The sequence below is a fragment of the Periplaneta americana genome, chromosome 6 (assembly GCF_040183065.1).
Source record: "Periplaneta americana isolate PAMFEO1 chromosome 6, P.americana_PAMFEO1_priV1, whole genome shotgun sequence".
Lineage (NCBI taxonomy): Eukaryota > Metazoa > Arthropoda > Insecta > Blattodea > Blattidae > Periplaneta > Periplaneta americana.
In genome coordinates this window covers 64,849,791-64,869,866 of record NC_091122.1, presented here as the reverse complement: position 1 = coordinate 64,869,866, position 20,076 = coordinate 64,849,791, and the positions used below count along the sequence as shown (strand labels likewise).

Below are 20,076 nucleotides of genomic sequence, written 5' to 3'. Positions count from 1 at the left end.
GTTAATAAAAAAAAAGTTATCGCCGAGAATCGAACACGGGCCCCCTGGGATGGCAAGCCAACTCGCTACTGACTGCTCCATCAGAGAGTCATGACGTAACCAGCACGACGAGGCACATATAGCTGCTCAGTTTGAAGTCTACGGAGACACCGCACATATAAATGTACTCGTGTAAATATTTTAATGTCCAGTACTAGTTAATGTTTCATTTGGACTGATTTACTGAAGCTTGGTGAAACCGGCCCTTACTCTAAACATTCCTCAAAGAGAAACATAACATGTTATTTTCACAACTTTTGTCTGAACAGCTGTGGTGTTATCTGCCATGTTTAACTGTTTGTTAAATGAGTTAACGGCCTGAAATCCTACATTTAAAGTTAACAAACGGTAAAGAATCTGTTAAGCCAAACTGGTGTTGAACAAATGGAAAAACTGTATTTAACAAACTGTTGAAGGTTTAACAGTCGTTAAGTGTTCTAACAATACTTGAACAAACCGGCCATAAGAATAGTAAAAGATTTAGGAATTAGTAAATATAGTGAATAATGAGTTTATTATGGTAATATAGTGAACTAAAAATGAATAACATTAAGTTAAAGTATGATATGAAGTGTTCAGAGCCATAGTGGACCAAGTGCCATTTATTAAAAACGGAGAAAGTAAGGGTTAAAGTTAAGTGAATATCATAGTTTAATGAAGATTGACATATCATTTAGTTTGAATGTGTATACTTTATATATTACTTGCTATATGTTTCCATTGAATTATGGTGACTATTACACTTTTACTACGTCATACCACTTTTGACCAATAAAACGGTACGAAAGGACGTATTTCAACCAATCATGGCTGCTTATCGCACAATTTTATCGCATTCCTAGCATTTGTTTAATCTTATCGCGTCCCTAGCATTTGTTTCTTTGTTTGCCAACATTTCAAACTGCACTGGTCTGCACATATAAAAAAAAAAAAAAAAAAAAACAGAAAATTACAAACCACTCCAGTCGATGCACAGCAGTTTCAAATATGACTCGCATTGGCATTCAAGAACAAGAATTAATAAAGATCACTGGTCATCCCTATGCATCTTCCCTGAAATCCTATTTACAAATAAATGAAGAGCACCATTCAGAAATCCTGGATAAGTTGAGGAATACACCATGTACATCAACGAGTTGCACTTCTTTTACGCACACGTCTAGGCCTAATATAAAACTCTAACACCAACCACTAAACATTCAATAATTGTTTCTTTTAAAATTATTCATGTTTATTCTTTATGTAATCATCGTTAATTAAAACTTTTCTTGTTTATTTCATCATCCCTAATTAAAACTTTTAATTAAAACACTTGTTTATATGGTCTAGTGGTCAGAGCTTCTGGCTATAGTTCATGAGGTCCCGGGTTCGATTCCCGGTTAGAGCACAGGAATTTTTCCTGTGTTCGTCCATGGTCTGGAATTTAGGTTAAGTTTAGATTTAAGACCTCTCCTGGCACCACATTATCATAATCATCCTATCACATCATTGGGGTAATGTAACTCCGCCTTCCAGGTGCCCCAACCTCAGAAGTGGGTTACAACTGAGCCATGGCCAGGAGAGAAGACCAGAAATGTCGAAAAGACAACCTGGTGGCATTGGATTAAAAAAAAATATTATTTAGGTTATGTTATAGCTTCTGCTATATGATATTATGGATAGTCACATATGAGAGATTGTTTAATACTAAGATTTATTGAAAATCATCTGTAAAGTGACGTTGATTACTGGAATCCGGATAACTGAAGTAAAATGCAACTGTTTTAATAAAAATGAAATTGAATCAACAAAGCCTTCTTGACTGGTAACCGTCTACAGAGTTCAATGAAGATTCCATAGTTGGCACACCTGATAACATCACATAATTATAACACACCACTGCCATTTAGCATGCATCTAGCGTAATATTTGTAATGTTCAGATGGTACAATAATACATTAATTGAAGACAGTTGTATTTTCGTAAGTCAATTAATATTTTGTTGTATTGGAGTACTTCGTTACTTCTAATCTTTATATACTTTCTTCTAATCATGTAATAGTCAATTAAATCCCACTCGAGTTTTGATTTTCTCTAGATAAATCAAAACCTGTAGTGAGATTACTGTTGATAACTTCATTTTAACCCTTGTTTTCTACGGTTTTATACTTGTTTTTTTGAAAGATGAGGTATGACAGGAGCGTTGCGATCGTCAAAACAACTGAATATCGCATAGCGTGGGAGGCTTGTTGCTATGGTAACAGTGGCTGAGTTGCCAAATATTAATGACGCTAGGATGCTATTCCCACGTGTTCAGTCGCTTTCTTGGTACCATTCATTGTGTACACAGTGTCAGCTATTCGTACGTTTCGTGTTTCGTTCTTTGTTGATTTTTGCATCGTATTATTTATACCCTCGTGTGATATACCGTATTTCCTTTAGTTAATATTATATTCATCATTCATTGTTTCGTTAGTGTTTTATTGTTAGTGATTTATAGTGCTGTTTACTGTATCAAATTCTTCGTACAGTATTGTGTTTTATAGTGGTTTTTATATTTAGTACTATTTTAATATTGCTTTTTATATAATGACACCTCGAAGAGGTCGACCAAGAATTCATCCTCCCAGAGAGTCACGAAGAACCGCTGGTCATGGTGTCTCCATTCGATCCCAGGGAAGGGAGATGATAATTGCTGCCAGGAACTTTTTCGAGAAGGAGAACGAAAACATCCGTCAAACGAATACTCTGTTGATACCCTTCACTCAGATACAACAACGTACTGCGGCAGCTCTTGGTGTGAGTAAAAACACTGTGTGGAGGGTGACAATGGAGAAATTCAATTCGCCAGAAGAATCTTCTAAGCTCTCCACCCCGGGAAAGAAGAGGTCTAGGAAAAGTGCAGTTACCGACCTAGATTCTTTCCAGGAAGATGCAATACGACGTCATGTTTATGATTATTATATCAGGAGAGAACACCCGACAGTGAAGAAACTATTAGTATCGCTAAGGGAGTGTGATTTATTTTCTGGCGGTTACAGTTCCCTGTACAAAATGTTGCACAACCTTGGTTTCGATTATAAACGTATAAATGGGAGGAAGTTACTAATGGAAAGGGGAGATATTGTGACCTTGAGGTGCACATTTTTAAAAAACATTCAAGGAGGAAATCTACAAGAAGTCGTGTGGCTTGATGAAACTTGGGTTAATGCAGGCCACACCAGGACCAAAGGCTGGTCTGACGATACCGTTAAGGGGTCAATGCCCTGTCCCACCGGAAAAGGAGGGAGATTCATTGTTCTCCATGCAGGGACATCCCATGGGTTTGTAGGTGGAGCGCTTCTTCTCTTCAAGTCCAAGAAAACAGTGGATTACCACGAGGAGATGGACCACGACCGATTTTGTAGGTGGTTCAAGGAACAATTATTGCCCAACATCGAGGAGAAGAGAGTAATTGTGATGGACAATGCTCCTTATCACTCTGTTCAAATCGACAAGGCGCCAACTCTTGCTACAAGGAAAGAAGAAATGCTGAACTGGCTTGTGAGGCATGGAGTGCAAGCTGATCCCACCTTGACCAAGGGAGCCCTGCTTGGCATTGTTAAAGATATCAAACCCAGGACTCCCACGTATTACGTGGATGAAATGGCTAAGCAACATGGGCATCAAATCATACGACTTCCTCCTTACCATTGTCACTACAGTGCTATTGAATTGATATGGTCTCAGGTTAAGGGACATGTTGCTGCCAACAATAAAACTTCTTCATTGCGGGAGGTGGAAAAGCTTATTGTTGAGGGGGTGGAGAAAGTGGATGCTGAAGATTGGAAAAAAGCAGTGGCACATATAGAGAAAGAAATATGGAAGGCTTCAGAGAGAGAAAATATACTAGATAATGCTATCGACAGCATTATTATTAGAGTTGGAGATTCCTCAAATTCCAGTAGTGATGCGACTTCCGACAGCGAGGGCAGTGGCAGCGAAGTAGACATGGAGGGAATAGTGCCGCTTCCCGTCGATTGAAGCCATCTGAATGGTGAGTACAAAATTATTATTGTTCCCTTACTGTGAATGTTGAAGTGTGTATTACTACGTTGTGTCTTAACAATGCTCCTTCGTATTCATATTATAGTTTTCGGACATGCCTATATATATAATTGTTTTCACGAGTGTTATTCTTCTCAGTTAATCTGTCGCATTCCTCCAGTGGTTTAAAAATGGCAGAAACACACATTAAAACATCGCGATACACCCTGATGGAATTTCTGTCAACTTGTTTTTGTTTACACTTTACTGCTGCTCTATTCGTGAGTGTATTTTAGCTGTTAAAATATAAATTCTGTTATAACATCTCGTTATATTATTTTAGATGCGAAGAATATGCGATATTTAGTTATATTGTTTCTTTATTTTATGTATCACAGTTCTATATAAAGCATGAAACATTATATATTGTCAATGAATGTTTTAACGCAAGCCATTTAACGTCATCTGCTAGCTCACATCAGCTGATAGCATGGTCTCACATGTTAGCAACATAGCGCTGTAGTTCCAAACTCGGTCGCTTAGCTGTCATACCCCATCTTTAAAAAAAATAAGTATAGTAAATGGCACTTGGCCCACAATGGATCTGAACCCTTAGCAAAGTTACTCAGTGTCTTTTTAGCTTTCAGATCATAAAAATCCGCTCTCTAGTCTCAGTTTAAACACTTCTTCCTCTAGGAAGAACATGGGAAAGAAGAGAAAAACATGAAAATGAACGAAGAAAAAGCAAAAGAGAAGAATAAGTAGAAAAAGTACGAGGAAATTATGATGGATAGGACGAAAGAGAAGCAAAACAAGAAGGATTTAAGTTATACCTGAGTGGTGACAATCTGTTTGGTAACTGTCCACGTGCTTGGAATCTCTTTCAGGTGAGCACGATTAGACTGCAAAGTCACTTTCACTACTTCAAAAGGATTTACAAGTATAGCTTCTGTTACACCAGCACCCAATCCAGCTAGTGAAAATGTCTGCAAAGATAAAAGATCCATATACATTTATACCCCAACTTTCTGGTAAGAGTTTTAAAAAGTTATATAATGGATTGAAAACATACCAATGGTGTTGGTGTAGGTGAACCAAATAGGAAGAACTTCTTGTACTGCTCAAATGTAAAGAACTGAAATAAAATTAAATCAAATAAAGAGCATGAATTATTATGAGGAACACTATCATTAGATGGGAACAGGTAGTGTAATGTAAAATTGAATCAGTCACTTGTAAAACCACATGAGTCCACATTTTTACGAAAATGAGTTACTGGTACTATGGTAAGCACTAGAGGTAGACGCATCATTTCCAGCCGAAACAACATAACTTCGATCATTACTAAGCAGTCTATAAAATATTAAAATATTGAGTTCCTTTCAAAACCACATCAGTCCCGGACTCATGTGGTTTTAACACTTAACACATGATGCACCCTGATGTATTTGCTACCATGCACTTCTTTGTCAAGATATTGGACAGTGAGTGTAATTCCAAGAGTTCTGTAGAAGAAAAAATACGCAAAAAGGTGTCATTAACTGAGATGTGTATAAAAGAGAGGATAAAGCATTGCAAATAGAAGGGTCTCTCACAGAGGGAATAATATAGTTGCAAAGAAGCAAGGAGATCCATGCATGTAAGTACAATATGATTGTTTAATTTATGTTATCAGTATGAAGTTTTGATGGGAATATGTTTTTTTATTTTATTTTAGTAGGTTATTTTACGATGCTTTATCAACATCTTAGGTTATTTAGCGTCTGAATGAGATGAAGGTGATAATGCCGGTGAAATGAGTCCGGGGTCCAGCACCGAAAGTTACCCAGCATTTGCTCATATTGGGTTGAGGGAAAACCCCGGAAAAAAACCTCAACCAGATAACGCGCTGACCGTTACTCCACAGGTGTGGATGGGAATATGTTACATTGTCACAATGATCTCGTTGTTAGTCCTGTCAACGAGAAGCATTTATGTGAAATTAAATAGGGTTATGATCAGAAACATGGCACAGATATTAATATTGTCATCTTTGTTGCTTTCAGGTACAAGCAACAGTGTTCTATGAAAATACCTGTTCCAGATAGAATAGAGATTTTTAACAAAACTACATCATTTGAAAACAAAATGAGCAAGTTTTGTACCTTCAAGAATTGAGTACCGTTTTTGCAAAACTTGCAAACTGCAAAATTTGCAAAATTAAGATTTTTATGGATTCGTTAACATAAGGCAGGCCTTTACATGATGTTAAAGGCGTCTTAGTAAAATTGCATAATTTCTCTTCATTGTAGTGTGTCAAAGTGTGATCGTTTTTTCAAAACTTGCTTTCTCCTAAGTGAGAGTTAGCAGCAAAATTTGCTTACTACAGTGTTTTGTCTCTCCTGTAAAATTTAGTTTTTTCAGTTAGCAAGTTTTGCAAAAACGGTCCTCAATTGTAGAAGTGCATGATAAAAAGAGGAAACATCCTAGAAAAGAGATCCCAAAACAAGAAACACCGTCTTTTTTTGGAGGAATAATATGCAATTTATGTTATTTATTGTTAACTAAAGATATGTGTGTACTCATACATTTCCATTAAACATGTGACATACTTCTTTGAAAATGAATTACTCAGAAATAACTTTTTTAAATCGGCTATGATATTTTGTATTTAATTTGTGAATGAAATGAGCCATTTTGAATCTTAAGTAAAATTAACAATATAAATTGACTGAAAACTGTATAATAATGTATTTCACTTTGCAACAAACAAACAATGCACTACATATTGTAACAGGATACTGGAGTTATTAGTAATTGTTAAAACAACATGAGTCCAAGAACCTAAAAAACATTTTAAGACCGTATGAAATGAGATAATTACGATACAATGCTTTTATAATCAGACATACCAAAGTATGGTCATCCTGTAAAAATTTCACAGAGCTAACATAAAATCCATTAGCTATAGATAGTTTTTTTCTATTTTCTCGAAACTTATTTTCTGTGACTCATGTGGTTTTACAAATGACCAATTCAATTGTACGATCACTCGATATTATTTTAGAAACAATTTCAATAAAACATTTTAAAGTTGTTGTGTGGTATAAAACATTTCATTCCTCAACTATAAATGTTGCTCACATGTATTACAAATTCTCTCTCCATTAAAATAAAATTTCACATTAACTTCTGAAAATGAACATGAATATTGTGTATCTCTAAATTACAATATGGAAAATGTTTATGTACTGATACAACAATTTTTTAAGTCAGTGCTTCAATGTGGATCATTCAATTTCTTTAACCCAACTATCAAACAATATCGGAGGTTCATGTTATCTCTCATAAAGCTAGGGTGACCAACTTTTGATCACAAAAAATACGGGACAATTAGACGTGACAAATTTTGAAGCAATTTCTTGGGATATGAAGTTAGGATTCATTTGATGGAATGGTTTATGTAAAACTGTCAATTTAATTATAATACAAATATGATTTAGGTCACAATATTCAGTACAACAATATTTTTAAATATGCATGTTTCTTAGTTTAAACTTATTTATACTTGTCAACAAGATGCTCCAAAACATTTATGTTTTTCTTACTATGCAAACTGAAAAACAAAATCTTTACAATCATATGTGCATACAGTTACATGAAAGATTACTGGATCACCAGTAAAGAATTGTATTGATTGATGCCTACCAAACAGTTTGTATCTAGTCCTAAATATATTGGGTGGGTATTATTACATTATACTTAAGAATTAGTGATCATGATTTATAAAGAAAAATAGGAGAGAATTAGGGGATCAATACGGGAGTCAGGAGGATCCAAAAAAATTAGCTCAAATATGGGATTTCCCAGAAAATAAGGGACAGTTGGTCATCATACATAAAGCAGTAAACAGTGGTGTAATCACATGTAAAAATAGAGCCAGAAAAGAAGAGGTTCCAGTGACTTACTGAGGCTTATGCAGTGTAGGGGATAGTACAGCACGCAACACCAGCTCAAGTACACATATATTTGTTTATTTTTTTCGAGCAAACTGGAGCTTATGGGAGAGAAAGCCAGGAAATGCATCCTCCCTATTTCCGATGTACTTCCAACAATAAAATTTCCAAACAAAATTGACATAGATGTGACAACCTTTCCTTCCTAACCTCACTATTTACAATGTACAGTAGAATTTCTCGTATCCGACAAATGTGGGACAAAGCCAGTGTCAGATAACTGATTTTGCCGGATAATTGGAAAATATGTTTATAGGTTATGTAAAGACATACTGTACTGCACAAACATTCTTTTCCATGTTGAAATTTAGTAATTTTCATATAGATATTTAAAAATTAAGTTTTAAAATATGTATAATGTTTATTTTTAGTACTGAATACGGTAATGTACATTCATCAATTCATAATTATTGTAGTACAGTAATACACAATAGCGTAAAAAATACTAAAAGTTTTCGTAATCGTATGACAATTTTAAAGGGCAGCCATGTGACGTGAAGAATAGTGTAGCCAACGTCGCAACTATGAAGATGATAATGTAGCGCTCAATGATTTGAACCTCTTTAACATATCACTGTCTGCTTATTTATATATACTATCTATCACTCGAATGAAACTTTTACGCACCGTAAGAACAGAGAATTTCACACTTTCTATTTAGACTCATTCAACACCCCTTCGAAATGGACGACTTCAAGTGATAAGGTTAAAGATATCATCTTTGCACATTGTTTGCAAGGCCCAAGTGACAGCTTACTGATGCTACCCAATCTACTCCAGGGACATAACAGTGTTTTCAGTCTATGTTTTCATGTGTGAACAAAGAGTAAGCACAATATGCAGCATGTGCGATCCACGAAAGCTACTCACATCTTCATCCGACTCTTCCCTTTTGCATGAACGACTTTTTTTTTTGCCTAGCCAAAAGTGCAATTGTTTTGGTATTGCTGGTTATTTGGGTGCCGGATACGAGGGATTTTACTGTACTTCCACTAAACAAAACTGTGACACACATGTGACTACCTTTCATTCTTTAACATTTTCGTTTTTCAGCTGTAGTGTGTACTCATTGTGGAAATGATCGAAATAACTTTTGACATTATTATTACAATTAAGGCTGATATTACAATGTGTGGGATTCTTACAACAAAGTACATCACAAGCAACAAAAATAGTAACAATATTTCCATTATTTCATTACCGATAAAAGTAACTTCATTACATTTATAGTTACTTTATTTAAATAATAACGCTATTACCAAGCGTTACATTACGAAAGTAACTGTTACTAGTAACAGCATTACTTCTAACAAGTTACTCCCCAACCCTGCCCCTGATCAATATGAAACTGAAATGCCATTCTCATTTAAAGAAACTTTCTTGTGAATGCACACCAAATGGACGTATAGGCACATGTGAATTGTGAAAAAGATATCTCACATTCTTTGTTTACAGAAGCCAAAACACAAGATGTCCTTTATACAGAGAATTTGGATAAGAAAATGGCTCAACAACACTGTTGTCAGTTTGCGTATTGAATGTATTGAAAGGTGATTTCAATAGTTCCTCTTCTGTCAAGTAGGAACACATTTGTCATTTTCATTAACGAATTAGGTGACATTTGAATTATACATTATTAATTTGTGTATGTCTAATTACATACCTCGTCTTTTCTTATTACCAAAATATGTGTCCAAAATGTCGTCTATGTAAAATAAAAATAAATAAATAAAGAACTAATAAATGAACAAATAAAAATAACACAAATTAAACAAAAACAAACAAATAAATCAATAAGAAAGGATACAATGGAAATGGAAAGTCCTTGTTATGTTTACTCAACTATCTGAAAACAGGTATGAACCTCACAAGTGATATCAAAAAAGGCACCACTTGTGAGGCAACTAAGCCAGGAGATGTCCTTAAGATTAGTAATTTAAAACTGCTGAATACAGCATAGTTGTAACTGATCTTATGATAAAATTTAACAATTACTTCTCATTTCAAATTTTCATAAGATTAAAACTGTCTCTTCTCGCATAAAAAGAAGAATACCGTACTCATTTCCCAAGCAGTACAATTTACTTCGCATTTTATTGTATTAAATACTTATTCAGTGAACAAACACATCTCACAAATTAATTTAAAACTGCAGCTGAAGTAAGGAATTTATATAAGTAATGACTAACTATGTGAAACGAACTATTTTTATTACACTACACTTGTTTCAGTTACCTTGACTGCTCGTTTTGGTGTCTCAACCAGTATTGGGGGCAATACACCCTTCCAAAATGCAAAGAACCCCTCATTTCGATACATTTTCTTCATACAGTCTGCAATACCAGTATAGTAGTGAGGGTCTCCTGGTGCATGAACCTTAGCACTCTGTAACTGGAACCTTGTCTTCACCAAGTCCAGTGGATGCATGATGCACACCTCAACAAAACCTGAAATTAATAACATTAAAATTGTGAGACCATATTAGCAATGGAAATTGACTAGCTCGGAGAATATTTTTCCTACAGCTAGTTTGTTCTTCCATTTTTTGTCGTCCTCACCATAGCCACTATTGCAATCATCATTACAGGAAGAAGGTATAAACGTAAGAAGAAATTTTGGTATATTCATTTTAAAAACTAATGTATGCACAAAATTTGATTATTTGAAGCCTGTTTAGATGCTGGAAAACTATTTCCCAGATCGGAAGGAAATCCTGAAATCTAGAAATCACTACACTACACGCTCATTTTCATACTCTCTCTCGCTATCATAATATTAATACTCGATCACAATGCGATAACACGCTAGAAATTCCACTTTACACATCATCTCTGCATTCATCTTTTACTGTTCCTACCTCTCGTCACTGGAACTCTCTGCCCCCTGAAGTCAAGGGCTGCCGAACATTGAAATCTTTCAAATCCAAGTTAGAAAATTATCTTATGACGAGTTGCCAAACTAACTTACTATTATGACAAGTGTTGTATAGCATGCTTCCACGTATTCACATTTTTTTTTTATGTTCTAGTGATATTTAACTTATTTTATATTTTTGTTTTCATATTTTCCGATAATGGTATATCTATAATGTGATAAGTTGAGCTATATATAATCATAATTTTCCTTACTGCGTGTACTTAAAAATATTGTATTCATTGTATGCTTTGTACTGCACTATTTTATTACGGTACTACTATTAGTATTATTATTATTACTACTATTCTTATTTTTTATCATTATTATTATTATTATTATTATTATTATTATTATTATTATTATTATTATTATCAATAATTGTCTTATTTTGTTATACTTTGTATGTCTCATTTATTCTGACCTGCTGTTCACAATTTATTATGCTTTTTCCTTTCTTTCTGTATGTTATATATTATGTCTGATTTCTACTTACTTGTTGTTTACATTTTATTATTATTATCTTATTCAGTTTTGTGTGTAAAATTGTAGTGTACTTTGTAAATTTGTAGTGTTTTTTGTAACGCAGTTTTACTCCTGGTTGAGTGTTAGAGAAGGCCGTATGGCCTTAACTCTGCCAGGTTAAATAAATCATTATTATTATTATTATTATTATTATTATTATTATTATTATTAATTATTTTTTATTACTTTTGGTCATGTACTGAAGCCTTAAAATTGTGTTTGCCTGTACTCAACAATACTTAGACTGCCTACAAATTATTTTTAATACAGCTATTACGAGACAAGTGACCTAACTAGAATCTCATTAAGAACAACTAATTCCTTCTCACATATCTATAAACTTTCATTACTGATTTTTATAAACAGCAAAGTAATATAAGCACGTAAAACTATATTGTGGAAATTTGTGCAAAATCAATTAAATAAATTTACTTAAAATGAACAAATTATAGGCTGAGCGAAGTCAGATGTCTACCTTTTCTTAATATAAATATGTTTCACGTAAAAAAAAATAATAATAATTTAGGTATATTTTACTTCGCCAAACAATTGTAATCTTGTACAATTTTGACTTGTTCCATACTTAAAGCTTCAATGCTAATGTAAGACTGATGGAATATGATAAATGAAATGAAAGAATGTAAGCTTATAACCTTTAATTTTCATATGTTTTATAAATGAGAGTTCGAGAAAATAAACTACAAACAGAAATATAATTGGTAACATGAATTCAATTGTCACAAATCACGTAATTCATAATGTATAATCAGAAAGCGTTATCGTTACGACATTTATCTTTTAACGAAGATGTCATGGTCATGATTTATAAACGAGTATACATTATCTATAACATGCCAAATGAAATATGGCATATCATTACATCATATTATGTCATTACATAACAATGTCTCTGTAAAAATAAATTAAATCCACTTCTTGAAACTTACAACCTTAGTCATACAGTAAGTTTCTCAACCAGAATATAAGCTGAAAGTAGTACAGACACTGAAAATATTTTTATAGATAACAGAATATTGAATTCTTTTTCGATAGAATCTTCCATTTATCAATGGCCTGTCCGATCATGATACACAAATCCTAAGTGCCTACAATGTAGCTGGAAAATTTTAAAGACACATTTAAAAAATAATAAGTCTTGAATCTATCTAGCACTTAAATTAATGTCTAAAAAGTTAATCTTGAGAGAGGGGAGGGGGAAAGGGAAGGGGAGAGGGAGAAAGATAGAGAGAGCACATGTGCACTGTGTGTAGTGGTGAGTTTGTTAAAAAAAATGCCTCATTGTAGGACTAGCAGTTAACGAAATATGCCCGAGAAACTCTATTTATTAAAAATTATAATTATATTATAATTAAAATTATAATTTTTATTCAACATATAGTGACAAGTAAAATAGAAAAAATGAGGTTTTATATTGAAAATCAATTAGAAATAAAAATAAAAATTTTCTTTGTGGTTTCTGTTTGCATTAAACGAAAACACTGATTTAGGAACACCCCACAATTAATCGTATTAGGGGAGTTAATTCCAATGTTAACATCTATGAAAAATTGTTGGGTCTTGTGATAGTCATTCAAGCTGACAGATTTTCATCTAGTTTGGCACCTCACACTTTCACTAACATCTTATGAATCAAGCAGACAAACTGTTAACAAGCAGAAATTGTCCTTCATATGAGCTGCAGTAACACTGAATAATATTGTATTTAAATAGGGCTGAATAAATATGTTCAGTTTCAATGCTCTCGGGTTGCCAATTGTAGTTTAAGAGAATAATTTTATTTCTTTTGTTTAGTTTTTGTTAAATGGGATAAAGTCCTCCTAGTTAAAAAAATCTTAAAAGCCATATATTTTGTAGTCACGATTTTCTTCCATAAAATAGTGGTTAAAGATATGAGTTTCGCCACTGATGCAACTACAGTACAAATACTTATGTGACAGTGATGTAACTAGTTTTCCTCATAAAAAGGAGAGAAGAAAAAGAGGAAACTGGCTACACTTCTGTGTTTGTTACTACCCAGGACTCTTCAAGAGAGTACTATGCCAGAAATCAATAAAATAAAGTAAAGATTTTTTAAGCTACATGTGTGTTATTATGGATGCAAAATACCAAACTGATATGGAAATTATTATATCAAGTGCCATTGCATGATACTATTATTATAGCTTTTACGAACATTCAGCTCTAGCTGGTTGCCTGAAATCCACCACTGACGCAGAAAGAGTGCCTTACTGTGCATTTGTTTGTAAGATGGTGTAAGCAAAAAGGACATGGCTGAGGGCTTCTCCATTTTCCTGCATTTCCCCTTCGTACCCAGGGCTGTGTTAAAAACCAAGACATAGGCCTATTTAGTACTAAAAAATTTGCTTAAACAACAAATTAACAGAAAGAGTACAGTAGTGGCAAAAAAACCGGACTGACCCTTGTAGCTGATTTCAGAGCCTTGTGGAAATGATATGATACTGTGACTATTAAGGTACAAGATGGCTTGATTTTGTACTTTAAATATAGGGCCTATGTAACTTTATGTATGACCCAATGTTTTAAAGCAGCTGTCATCAGCACAGTGCGCCCTCGGGCTAGCTTTTGCAAGCAAGAGACTGCACTATTGTGCATCCATGGCTGCTAGCGAGTATGCTTTCTCCCTATCCCTGCTGTACAACGATGCATATTCTGATATACTGCTTACCCACTACCCATTTCAGCGAATGCTAACGACCACTGTTTTAAAGTTTGACACTCTGAAAATGAGATTTAGCTACTACACTTTAAAAACAAGTAGCAAGCAAGCAGACATACTAAACATTTTAGTAGGCTTATATTTTGTAACTTAGGTCTAGTCGCCTAGTGTCCTTTATTTCATAGTAGGCCTGCCTATAGGCTATTTGTGTTTGTAAATGTAAGACCCTTCCTTTGAAAGTATTTGTAACAAATGAAATTAATATTTAAATTAAATTTAGCTATACATTATGTGCTCTGAAGGTAAATAATATTACAAGTACAGTATATTATCTGAAGTCCCCCCTCTCCCGAAAACCAAATCCTGAGTGCACCTCTGAATGCATGCCTAAATATCTTGAGAGGTTTAAAGGAGCTTACTTACTGGCTTTTAAGGAACCCGTAGGTTCATTGCCGTCCTCACATAAGCCCGCCATTGGTCCCTATCCTGAGCAAGATTAATCCAGTCTCTACCATCATGTCCTACCTCCCTCAAATCCATTTTAATATTGTCTTCCCATCTACGTCTCGGCCTCCCCAAAGGTCTTTTTCCCTCCGGTCTCCCAACTAACACTCTATATAGCAGAAGAAAAAAATTTAGAACATAACTAACAAATCTTCAACACACTGCTCAATTAATTTAATTACCGGTAATTATCTTTGAAGTTTTAAAGGGTCAACAAAAGAGTTTACAACATATTTACGCAATATCTCCATACTCATACTTTCTACTCAACTAATAAACTGTTCATGCTTACTATGTGTTGTATATTTTTGTACTTTGACTTTTTCTACATCTCAAAGTCATAATGATGATGTAAGATCTATGAAATACAATAAATTTAAAAACTGTACCTGCTGAACCACCAGCACCAATCTGCATCGCAGCTTGTTTCAAGAGTTTCCTGCTGTCAGACATTATTTTAGATATTAATGCTGATAACCTGGATCAAATAATAATCATTCCTCGAAGAATGCTGTGTATCACCTGCAATATTAAACCATAAGAAACTTTAAACTTAAAATTATAGTAACAGGGACTTTAAGTATAAACGATCATTATTCTCATTTAAGATGATTTCATATCAGATCAAACCACTTTACATCCTTGCAACAATTAGCCTAGTTTACCAATTTGCAGTCTGAGAGTTCAAAATGTTTACACATTACTTGCAAATGTATTGCAGGCCTTGATTAAATGATCCCACACTGATATTATAGTGTAATTTCAACAAGAGCATACTGCTAAATAATTATATATTACAGTGCATATTTTTTTCTACTCTTCCGTAGATTAATGACAAGTAGTTTTAATAAATTAGATCTCACTTGTAGCTATACGGTATAAATATAAATGAATTATTATATTTTCGAAAGAAAAACAATAGTTCACTTGCGATTTATATGTAGGAGAATTTATAATTCGTAGTCTTGTGTATTAACAGACGCATTTTTCTAAATAACGCTGATCTATTTTATTTTTGATTCCTTCACACTCTCACTTTCCCGTCGGTTCTTCATTTCCTCGAATAACACTTGGCTATAAAGTAACACCGTGAAACCCCTTTAAAAATCATCATACTATTAAAATGACAAGGTAAGGGGATGTTATCAGATCAAATCACTACAACATACAATAGAACATAGTTTTCTTCTTTAGCTTTCAAACCATTAACATGATCAAGCATTAAATTAAAAATCAACAGATTGTATAATGTGCACTGAATGCAGTAGAATAATTCACTACGGTACTGTCAATATAAGTATCCCCAAGTATCAACTCAGGTTTCTCACGTGAAAAGCAAGTAGTTTTGTGTTACGTAACTCGGATTCCCCGTAACTCAACTGTTTACACACAATTTATTTCTCATATCGAGTAATAAATTATAATTTTCTTTGTAATTGTAGTATTACAATTATATGCAAAATCACGATCAGAAGAAATGTCTGATATAACCAATAAAACGGTAAAATCACATGGAAACAGCTAGAAATTAATTTTAAAATATGAAACCTCTTAATTTTTGTCCTTTCACGTACAGCAAAGGACCACGTTCTTCGCTCAGATACTTCAGACGTCATACAGATAACATAATTTACATCATTCATATGGCCCTGTAACATTTGCTGTAACAACATTCATTTATTTGCACGCGATGCAACACGTGACTTTTTGTTACCCTCTCCTATTCACACAAACTTCACATGCAATTTAATCTCGAGGAAAGTAAAAGTTTTAGAAATGAAATCTTTTGCCATGCAATGAATTTTAAATATGTTTAGGTGAACTGAAGTCTATATCGTAAACTATCACGGAAAGGTCAAGGTTACGATATTCTACGTGTAATTAGTTTGAAAAACCTTTTTGAAAGATAACATGAAAGCTAAACGATATGACTTTGATGATATTTTCACACTAGCATGGTCCGTGACTAGACATTTTTCCGAAGGGTATAGATTACAGTGCTCGAAAAGGAGCGATGTTTATAAATATACATGGTTGCACGATTGCGGCCTCATTTCACCATATGCAACTTAAAGGTTGTATGAAAATAGCCGGAGAAAACGTTATGTTCATAGGAACGGAAGGCGAAACGCATATCATTCGAATAATAATAAACAGCATAAGACCATAAACTGATATTGCACGAAAACTTAATAAACAGGATTTTATAAATTATATGCTGTGAAATTTCCCTTTCTCTCGTATATCAATATATTGTCGAATATCCCTTAGAGGAAAAAAATATCCCACTTGCATTTGCATTCTCCGACTTGTCTCTGATTTTACGTCAACAATAGATGTCCTATTAAACAAAGTAAAATATAATATTAAAATGTTAGATTTGTATATTGTGTAAACATCGATTAATCGATTGCACTGCTCTACAAGCAAAAATCAGAAATAGTAATAGGTTAATTTTATGTAGGCCTATTCAACCTGCATTAGTTTTCCTTTATCACGTATAGGCTACCGCAGTTTTTGAGAGGAGCTATGATTTATGTATAATTTTTAGAATATGGTTATTACCTTCCTTCCCTTCTTCCCCCCAAAAATTCCAACCTTTTGCACATAAAATTAATTATTGGCACTGAACAGTGCCTTTTGCATGATGCACATTCGACAGACAGACAAATCTGTTAGTATTTTAAGATAATTGCTTGCAATGAGTCCTATACTGAAATTTTCCCAAACCCTGTTATTAAAAATATGAAAGTTTTTTAAATTCACAAAATTCTCTCTGGTAGGTAGGTACCTCACTGTAGGTTGTCTTTCACACCTCACACTATATAGGCTGCTTGCAGTCTGGCATTCTGAATGAGAATGTTGTAGTACATTTTAGTTTTTTTAATTGAATTGAATTTAAAAGCGGAAGGGCTATAACAGCCCTAGCACTGCGACCCGAAAGATCTATTGCACATCCCCGTCATAATATCCTATCAGTCCAATAGTTTGATGCTTTTAATGAACTGAATCAAACTACAGACTGGGACAGTTAATAGCTCATCAAGCTTTGGGAAATGTTTTCCAAAGATGAGAGCTCTTTGATGAGCGAGTGCATTGCAGTCGCACAATAGATGAGCTACAGACTCATCTCCCTGTGAACAACGAGCACAGGCTGGGTTAATATTATGTCCCATTCTGTACAGGTTCTTCTTGAGGGCAGTGTCCTGTAAGAAATCAGACTGCCCAGTGGAACTGTTTCTTGCTCAGTTTTAACAAGTCACTTGACCTGCTTTTATTAAAATCTCTTATGAGGGTCTTAGAGTGTCTGCAGCCCTCACTTGAGTTCCAATAGTTTTTGTGTCTCTCGAGAGCCCAGTCCCTGATAACTTGCTTTACTGGTCTTAGAGATAGTCCCAGCACAGGCTCAGGTCCTGTGAATGGGATCTCGGTTCCCATTTTGGCAGCCTCATCTGCTCTCTCATTACCGCAAATCTCTACATGTCCCGGCACCCATTTCAGTTGAACTGTGTTATGTTCAGCCAGTATCATGAGGGACTCGTGGCATTCTAACACCAGTTTCGACTTAACCAAAGAGGCTTCAAGTGCCTTAAGTGCCGCTTGGCTATCTGAAAGTATAAGAATATGTCTACGATTGTAGCCCTTCCTCATACTTTCCCTGATACTGGCTAAGATAGCAAAAATCTCAGCCTGAAAGACTGTGGGATATTGACCCAAGCTGAAAGAAAGCTTGGTGCCATTTCCAAATAGTCCAGCACCAGTTCCTGACTTGCCTTTGTCATCTAGTCTGCTGTCAAAAAAATCTGAAAGTTAGAATTTATACAACAATTATATTACCGGTTGTTCTGTATGGTTGTGAAACTTTGACTCTCACTTTGAGAGGAACAGAGATTAAAAGTCTTCGAGAATAAGGTTCTTAGGAAAATATTTGGGGCTAAAAGGGATGAAGTTACAGGAGAATGGAGAGAGTTACACAACGCAGAACTGCATGCATTGTATTCTTAACCTAACATAATTAGGAACATTAAATCCAGACGTTTGAGATGGACAGGGCATGTAGCACGTATGGGCATATCCAGAAATGCATAATAGAGTGTTAGTTGGGAGGCCGGAGGGAAAAAGACCTTTGGTGAGGCAGAGACGTAGATGGGACGATAATATTAAAATGGATTTGAGGGAGGTGGGATATGATGGTAAGGGCTGGATTAATCTTGCACAGGATAGGGACCGATGGCGGGCTTATGTGAGGGCAGCAATGAACCTCTGGGTTCCTTAAAAGCCATTTGTAAGTAAGTTATATAACCTGTCATTACTCCATATATTATGTGTCGATGCATGCAATCCATTTTCTGACGTGAACATAAGACCAATCAGCAATTGGGTGCAGAATGATATTGCGCTGTTTGTTGGCATGAGGAGTCTATTTGTATGGAATGAAGATTAATGTTGGACATTGGGCTGACATCATGTTCACTCAAAATCACAGAATTCTGTCTGTTGTCTGTAAAGTGTGTAAGAAACTTACTGTATTCCATTACAGAAATATTATGAATTTTTTTTGTGACTTAGCTATATGTTATATATATATATCTGAAACTTGGTCATGCTCTCTATGTTTCAGTGATCTCTGAGACAGCATAAATGGTGAATCACAGACTCCCATAATGGGGGGGGGGGGAAAAAGGTACTTTTCTTTTTTTTTTTTTTAGTTGGTTATTTAACGACGCTGTATCAACTACGAGGTTATTTAGCGTCGATGAAATTAGTGATAGCGAGATGGTATTTGGCGAGATGAAGCTGAGGATTCGCCATAGATTACCTGGCATTTACCCTATGGTTGGGGAAAACCTCGGAAAAAACCCAACCAGGTAATTAGCCCAAGTGGGGATCGAACCCGCGCCCGAGCGCACCGGCAGGCAAGCACCTTGACCGACTGAGCCACGCCAGCGGCCAAAAAAAAAAAAAAAAAAAAAGTACTGTAAATGGATTTAACAGATGAATAAAATAAAGTTATGAAGAGAATATTTAGTGTTACAAAATAGAACTTGAAATAAACTAAGATCTCACAGAAGAACTCGACATTCTATCAGTTTTTAGTTATACAGGGTGATTCAAGAGGATTTACCATCTTTACAGAACTTCTGAAGACATTCTGAGCAAAAATTTCATATAAACATGGGTCCTATTCTCAATATTTACAGAGTTACGTTTCGTTATTGGAATGCATTGCTGTGAACGCGTGATCTTGGTCAGCATGCAGTCAGCAGCATGCACGAGCACTACGGAAATCAAAGATAGCCGTATGCAGTTACGTAACGCGACAAGTGCCGTTCACAAGCGTGCGGCCAAGTGTACTCAAGCTAACGGCGACATTTTTTAAAATGTGTTGTAAACTCT

General features: G+C 34.8%; 1 protein-coding gene across 8 annotated transcripts in view; it reads right to left on the bottom strand.

Moving 5' to 3' along the window:
* The window catches only part of LOC138701385 (mitochondrial 2-oxodicarboxylate carrier), a 79,993-nt gene extending 63,268 nt beyond the window's left edge, over positions 1-16,725 (bottom strand). The window contains exons 1-5 of one of the 8 annotated variants that reach the window (XM_069828233.1): positions 16,575-16,725; positions 15,069-15,201; positions 10,275-10,486; positions 5,117-5,179; positions 4,878-5,030 (exon numbers count right to left, since the gene is read on the bottom strand). In XM_069828233.1, coding sequence (XP_069684334.1) covers positions 4,878-5,030; positions 5,117-5,179; positions 10,275-10,486; positions 15,069-15,132 — 492 coding nt within the window. In that variant the 5' untranslated portion in view covers positions 15,133-15,201; positions 16,575-16,725. The other 7 variants (XM_069828230.1, XM_069828232.1, XM_069828238.1 and 4 more) reach the window with 7 other exon arrangements.
* Positions 16,726-20,076: the final 3,351 nt, after the last annotated feature.